The sequence below is a fragment of the Oncorhynchus gorbuscha genome, linkage group LG04 (assembly GCF_021184085.1).
Source record: "Oncorhynchus gorbuscha isolate QuinsamMale2020 ecotype Even-year linkage group LG04, OgorEven_v1.0, whole genome shotgun sequence".
Taxonomy (NCBI): domain Eukaryota; kingdom Metazoa; phylum Chordata; class Actinopteri; order Salmoniformes; family Salmonidae; genus Oncorhynchus; species Oncorhynchus gorbuscha.
In genome coordinates, this window is record NC_060176.1 from 11,188,292 (window position 1) to 11,196,177 (window position 7,886).

At 39.8% G+C, this 7,886-nt stretch overlaps 1 protein-coding gene across 1 annotated transcript; it reads right to left on the bottom strand.

The window, feature by feature from the left end:
• Nucleotides 1-216: 216 nt before the first annotated feature.
• On the bottom strand, nt 217-2,089 carry LOC124033647 (serum amyloid A-5 protein-like). The gene is made up of 4 exons (XM_046345790.1): nt 1,327-2,089; nt 1,103-1,208; nt 757-895; nt 217-548 (listed from the first exon to the last, which is right to left on the bottom strand). Exons 2-4 carry the CDS (start codon nt 1,188-1,190, stop codon nt 410-412), a joined length of 366 nt encoding a protein of 121 aa, XP_046201746.1. The 5' UTR covers nt 1,191-1,208; nt 1,327-2,089; the 3' UTR covers nt 217-409.
• Nucleotides 2,090-7,886: the final 5,797 nt, after the last annotated feature.

Sequence of the window (7,886 nt, forward strand, 5' to 3'; positions counted from 1 at the left end):
TCAGCTTCTTCTATGTCTACCCTATGAAAAACATGTACTATGTTCGGCTACCCCACTGTCCAAAAGTTCCTCTTTCTAGTTGTAAAGGGCTGACCGGTTGCCAGTTGAAGGCTGGGAAAATGCCAACACCAGATCATGAGTGTACATTTCAGGATTTCAACATTTCTTTCCAGCCTTCCCAGTCATATCATACTGAATACAGAAAGACATTCGGTCTCTGGTTGTGTAATCACTTTATTTTCGCAACACTTTTGAAATACATTGTATACTAAGTTTCAGTACCATGTACCTGTCTATTAGCAGAAATAATTTTTGAGAATGACATTTTTACCAAAAGCAGTAATTAAGTGCAATATGTTTGTTTGGAATTTGGTCCTTCAGTTTGGCTAGTAACCTCCTTTTTGCAGGTTCAGTAGTTATTGGGGAGTCCTTGGGGTCTGAATCGATTGGGGTCCCCTCCATTACGTCCCCAGCGGTTAGCCTCCTGGTCAGCTGCTGAGTCCTCGTGTCCTCGACCACTGGAACCCTGAACCATCTCCCGGCCATTACTGAGAGAGGAGAAATATTACATAAGTAACTCGCCAACCACAGTGAACCAATAATGGTAAAATTGTCTTTCTGACCAGACCTTTTTTTTTGTTTTACAAAAAGTGGCATAAAGATCTAATTAGAGAAAAGAGAATGTTTTTATGAGATAATTTGATGAGCAACTGAACCACATTATAAGCATCACACAGATATTTGAGAATCACCCACCTGATGACTGTTGCTGCCCACCTGCCCCCTGGTCCTCTCCTGGCAGCATCATAGTTGCCCCGAGCGTGAAAGTACTTGTCTGAGTTTTTCCAGTTGGCGTCCTTCATGTCGCCGTATGCACGCCACATGTCTTTAGCACCTGCAGGGTCAGGAGGACACAGGTGTTGAGTTTGACACTTTCAATGAACTTAACAACTTTTCAAACCACTAGCCTCAAGAAATAACAATGACTTTAAAGGAGTCCTCAAATACAGTACATGTCGCTCTTGATAGATTTGTTGCTACTGGTTTCTGTATCTATTTCTGTCAACAATGAAGAAACAATGATTAAAGTGTATAAACGGACCTCGAGCAGCTTCACCAGGGAAGCGGTACCATTGAGCTTGAGCTCCTACAACGAGGGTCAGAACAAGTCCAGCTAGAAGCAGCTTCATACTTGCAGGTGCGACAAACTGAAGGAAACACGAGGGTGAGAGAGAGCATAGGACACTATATGAATTGCTAACATATTTACAGATCATTTATTCAACTTAAACTCAGACTGCCTCATATAAGAGAGTTATCGCTTACCTTCTAGCTCCTTAGTTAGTTAGTCAGTCAGGCAGTTTGAACTCCCTTGTGTTTTGTGTTGGTTTGTGGTCTGCAGCTTGTTCTTATATTCCACTCAGACCAGGGAGGAGTTCTGTTTTTCCAAAAGCTGGAATTCCCTAACTTCGTCCTCCCAAGCTATTACGATCAGAAGTGTATGCCCGGGAACACAAGATGAGAAATTTCCAGGTCATGACAAGATGAATTAGAGGACGTGCTCTGAAGCCTTGGGCAATAAGGAGGATACTCCTCAATTGTGTAACTAGGCCTACAGCTTAGAAAAACAAGGCATCAAAATGTGATGCGTCTGTATTAATAAGACTAATGGGGGAGCAGTTTGTTTTTCTGCTTTTAATGTCGTAATTGTCATGATGGTTGAGGTTCCAAAAGTTTGCCTCTCACCTAATATGAGAGAATGATTCCTTATGGTATGATTCATTATAGACTACTATAGTAGGGTAGAATACAGGTATTTAATAGACATAGACATGAAAGGCAATTTGCATGTCCACATCTTACAGTTGGCACCTTTATCTTAAGGGTTACACAATTACTGCTCCCCCTCACACCTATGCTGCTGTTCATTGATTATTGATTTCCATTACCATTAGTATCCTACTACTGGTCACAATGGCTATTTTTTACAAATCAAATCAAAATGTATTGGTCGCATACACCTATTTAGCAAATGTTTTGAGGGTGTAGAGAAATGCTTGTGCTCTTAGCTCCAGCAGTGCAGTAATATCTAACCATTTACAACAATACACACAGATCTAAAAGTAAAATAATGGAATTAAGAAATATATAAATTTTACAAGCAATGTCAGAGACTGAAGTATATATATATATGTGTGTGATGGGATGTATAGACGTTATGGACGGTATGTGGATAGAATATTTAGAATGTCTGTAGAATACGTAGGATAGAATAGTATATATACAGCAATAGTTGAATGAAATGGCATTAAGAATGCAATATATACTGTACATATGAAATTACTAAAACAGTATTTCAACATCATTATTATTATTATTAGTCATTATAGACTACTATAGTAGGGTAGAATACAGGTATTTAATAGACATAGACATGAAAGGCAATTTGCATGTCCACATCTTACAGTTGGCAACTTTATCTTAAGGGTTACACAATTACTGCTCCCCCTCACACCTATGCTGCTGTTCATTTATTATTGCTTGCCATTACCATTAGTATCTATTTACAGTTGAAGAAGGAAGTTTACATACACTTAGGTTGGAGTCATTAAAATTCATTTTTCAACCACTCCACAAATTTCTTGTTAATAAACTAGAGAAGTTTTATATATATATATATATATGCCATTTAGCAGACGCGTTTATCCAAAGCGACTTACAGTCATGTGTGCATACATTCTACGTATGGGTGGTCCCGGGGATCGAACCCACTACCCTGGCGTTACAAGCGCCATGCTCTACCAACTGAGCTACAGAAGGACCACAGAGTTTTGACAAGTTGATTAGGACATCATTTTACATTGTTTACAGACAGATTATTTCACTTATAATTAACTGTAGCACAATTCCAGTGGGTCAGAAGTTTCTTTACACTAAGTTGACTGTGTCTTTTAAACAACTTGGAAAATTCCAGAAAATTATGTCATGGCTTTAGAAGCTTCTGATAGCCTAATTGACATTTTTTTGAGTCAATTTGAGTCAATTGGAGGTGTACCTGTGGATGTATTTCAAGGCCTACCTTCAAACTCAGTGCCTCTTTGCTTGACATCGTGGGAAAATCAAAAGAAATCAGCCAAGACCTCAGAAAACAAATTGTAGACCTCCACAAGTCTTGTTCATCCTTGGGAGGAATGTCCAAATGCCTGAAGGTACCACATTCATCTGTACAAACAATAGTACACAAGTATACACACCATGGGACCACGCAGCCGTCATACGTACTTTGTTGTGAAAAGTGAAAATCAATCCCAGAACAACAGCAAAAGACCTTGTGAAGATGCTGTAGGAAACAGGTACAAAAGTATCTATATCCACAGTAAAACGAGTCCTATATCGACATAACCTGAAAGGCCGCTCAGCAAGGAAGAAGCCACTGCTCCAAAACCGCCATAAAAAAGCAAGACTACGGTTTGTAACTGCACATGGGGACAAAGATCGTACTTTTTGAAGAAATGTCCTCTGGTCTGATGAAACAAAAATAGAACTGTTGGCCTTAATGACCATCGTTATGTTTGGAGGTAAAAGGGGAAGGTTTGCAAGCCGAAGAACGCCATCCCAAACGTGAAGCACAGGGGTGGCAGCATCATGTTGTGGGGATGCTTTGTTGCAGGAGGGACGGTGCATTTCACAAAATAGTTGGCATCATGAGGATGGAAAATTATGTGGGTATTTTGAAGATCTCAAGACATCAATCAGGAAGTTAAAGCTTGGTCGCAAATGGGTCTTCCAAATGGAAAATGACCCCAAGCATACTTCCAAAGTTGTGGCAAATGGCTTAAGGACAACAAAGTCAAGGTATTGGAGTGGCCGTCACAAAGCCCTGACCTCAATCCCATAGAAAATGTGTGGGCAGAACTGAAAAAGCGTGCACGAGCAAGGGAGGCCTGCAAAACTAACTCAGTTACACCAGCTGTCAGGAGGAATGGGCCAAAATTCACCCAACTTATTGTGGGAAGCTTGTGGAAGGCTACCTGGAATGTTTGACCCAAGTGAATCAATTTAAAGGCAATGCTACCAAAAACGAATTGAGTGTATGTAAACTTCTGACCCACTGGGAATGTGATGAAAGAAATAAAATCGTAAATAAATCATTCTCTCTACTATTATTCTGACATTTCACATTCTTAAAATAAAGTGGTGATCCTAACTGACCTAAAACAGGACATTTTTACTAGGATTAAATGTCAGGAATTGTGAAAAACTGAGTTTAAATGTATTTGGCTAAGGTGTATGTAAACTTTTGACTTCAACATTATTCATCCTGCTACTGGTCACAATTACTCTTGTTTACAAATAAAATCAATTTTTATTGGTTGCATACACATATTTAGCAGATGTTTTGCGGGTGTAGCGAAATGCTTGTGTTAATAGCTCCAGCAGTGCAGTAATATCTAACAATTTACAACAATACACACAGATCTAAAAGTAAAAGAATGGAATTAAGAAATATAAAAATGATACGACAAGCAATGAGTCCATAGTGTAAATATATATATGTGTGTGTGATGGGACTCTCCCTCTAAAATGATCAGCTGTAAATGTTGCAACCCCTATTACTAGTCTGTTCGACCTCTCTTTTGTATCGTCTGAGATCCCCAAAGATTGGAAAGCTGTTCCGGTCATCCCCCTCTTCAAAGACCCAAACTGTTATAAACCTATATCCATCCTGCCCTGCCTTTCTAAAATCTTCAAAAGCCAAGTTAACAAACAGATCACCAACCATTTCAAATCCCACCGTACCTTTGCCACTATGAAATCTGGTTTCCGAGCTAGTCATGGGTGCACCTCAGCCACGCTCAACGTCCTAAACAATATCATAACCGCCATTGATAAAAGACAGTACCTGGCCAAGACTTTTGACTCTGTCAATCACCGCATTCTTATCGGCAGATTCAATAGCCTTGATTTCTCAAATGACTGCCTCGCCTGGTTCACTCTCCTTCCAGACTCACATCAAACATCTCCAATCCAATATTAAATCTAGAATTGGCTTACTATTTCGCAACAAAGCCTCCTTCATTCATGCTGCCAAACATACCCTCGTAAAACTGACTATCACACCGATCCTTGACTACACGATGTAATTTCTAAAATAGCCTCCAACACTCTACTCAGCAAATTGAATGTAGTCTATCACAGTGCCATCCGTTTTGTCACCAAAGCCCCATATACTACCCACCACTGCGACCTGTATGCTCTTGTTGGCTGGCCCTCGCTCCATATTCGTCGCCAAACCCACTGGCTCCAGGTCATCTATAAGTCTTTGCTAGGTAAAGCCCTGCCTTAGCTCACTGGTCACCATAGCAACCCCCAACCGTAGCACGCGCTCCAGCAGGTATATTTTACTGTTCATCCCCAAAGCTAAGACTTCCTTTGGCCGCCTTTCCTTACAGTTCTCTGCTGCCAATGACTGGAACAAATTGCAAAAATCACTGAAGCTGGAGACATATCTCTCTCTCTAACTTTAAACATCAGCTGTCAGATCAGCTTACCGATCACTGTACCTGTACACGGCCAATCTGTAAATAGCACACCCAACTACCTCATCCCCATATTGTTATTTATCTTTTTGCTCTTTTGAACCCCAATATCTCTACTTGCACAGCATCATCTGCACATCTATCACTCCAGTGTTAATGCTAAATTGTAATTATTTTGCCTCTGTGGCCTATTTATTGCCTTACCTCCCTAATTTTCTACATTTTCACACACTGCAAATTGATTTTTCTTTTCTATTATTGACTGTACGTTTGTTTATTTGTGTTGATGTTTGTGTCGCACTACTTTGCTTTATCTTGGCCAGGTCGCAGTTGTAAATGAGAACTTGTTCTCAACTGGCCTACCTGGTTAAATAAAGGTGAAATAAAATGAATCAAATAAAAAATCCACAGGATAGAATAATATATATACAGCAATAGTTGAAATGGATGGCATTGACTAGACTACAGTAAACTACATATAGCAAAGATTCAATAACAAAGACCAGGGAGGTTTTCCAATGCCTCACAAAGAAGGTATTAGAAAACCTAGTGAGCTTTTATGGGGCATACTGCAACAACAACAAAAATGTATGTGGACAGTTTAAAGTACATAGGCCTCTTAGCATCTAGTGAGGCCTACCAGTTTCTGGATATAACCCCTGTCTGGCCTCTTGAGAATGGCTAACTGACACTGCCTCTTCTAGTCAGCAACAACACATCAGAAAACAAATTATAGATTTGAATGCTTTTACTGTACTGACCTATTTACTTTTGTCCTCAATTGCAAATCATTGTATTTTGGTGTAAAACACTGTCTCAGGCACTGCTCCAGAATTTCCCATAGGTGTTCAATTGGGTTGAGATCTCGTCACTGAAACAGCCATGGCATATGGTTTACATCATTTTCATGCTCAGTCAACCAGATCAGTGACCACCCCTTCCCAGTGGACGGGGGCATTGTCATCCTGCGGGCCAAAGCCATGATAGCCAAAATAATGACCTGCCCAGCATTTTTATACATGACCCTAAGCATGATGGGACGTTAACTGCTTAATTAACTCAGGAACCCCACCTGTGTGGAAGCACCTGCTTTCAAAATACTTTGAATCCCTCCTTTACTTAAATCAAATCAAAATCAAATCAAATCTCAAGTGTTTCCTTTATTTTGGCAGTTACCTGTACATAAAACAGACTTCAAATAGTACCTTAGTGTAAAGTGCTAACAAATACTAGAAATTCTAAAGGTAACAAAAAAAAGAAAAAATATGTTTAACTAGTTTTAAACTTTTATGGCCAGTGCCATCATGATGACGTCATGTCGGTTGCATAATGACATGTCAGTATGGAGACAGCACAGCAAGGTTATGTATTTTTATATTTGTTTTTATTTCTGTTATTTTTGTACATCAGTATTAGTTTCTATTTAGTTTAAGTTGTATAAAATATATACATTTCATTTTTATATTATTTAGGTTCAGTTTTAGTGTTAAGAAGATAAAGAATTTGTGGGAGGCTAGAAGAAATATGGGTTGTAGAGTTTGTGTGTTTTTTGGGATGCCACAACTGGGGGGCAGTAATATATAAGGTGATGGGTCAGGGCATAGGTTAGCCCTTCTCATGACTCCAATTTTAGATTGGTGTCACATATACTCCCTCTCTGGCCTCTAGGTCATCAGGCTGCTGAGTGTCCGCACACCTGTCTCGCGCACCTGCGCCTCATTACTGCATTGTCGGAACTAGAAGCACAAGCATTTCGCTACACTCTCATTAACATCTGCTAACCATGTGTGTGTGACAAATAAAATTTGATTTGATTTGACCTGGACTCCATCACCTCCTTGATTATCTTCCCTGTATCTGTCACTCCCCTTGGTTCTTTCCTCAGGTGTTATTGACTCTGTTTTCATGTTGGTGTGTTAAGTGTTCATTGTTTTATTTATTAAAACACTCACTCCCTGAACTTGTCATAACTAGGGGGCAGTAATATATAAGGTGATGAGTCAGGTCATAGGCTAGGTTTACCCTTCTCATGACTCCAATTTTTTAATTTTTTGCAAAGCTGCAGAGAAAAAGCCATATTCTCAGACTGGCCAATAAAAAGAAAAGGTTAAGATGTGCAAAAGAACACAGACACTGGATGGAGGAACTCTGCCTAGAAGGCCAGCATCCCGGAGTCGCCCCCTCACTGTTGAAGTTGAGACTGGTGTTTTTGCGGGTACTATTTAATGAAGCTGCCAGTTGAGGACTTGTGAGGTGTCTGTTTCTCAAACTAGACACTCTAATGTACTTGTCCTCTTGCTCAGTTTTGCACTGGGGCCTCCCACTCATTCTATTCTGGTTAGAACC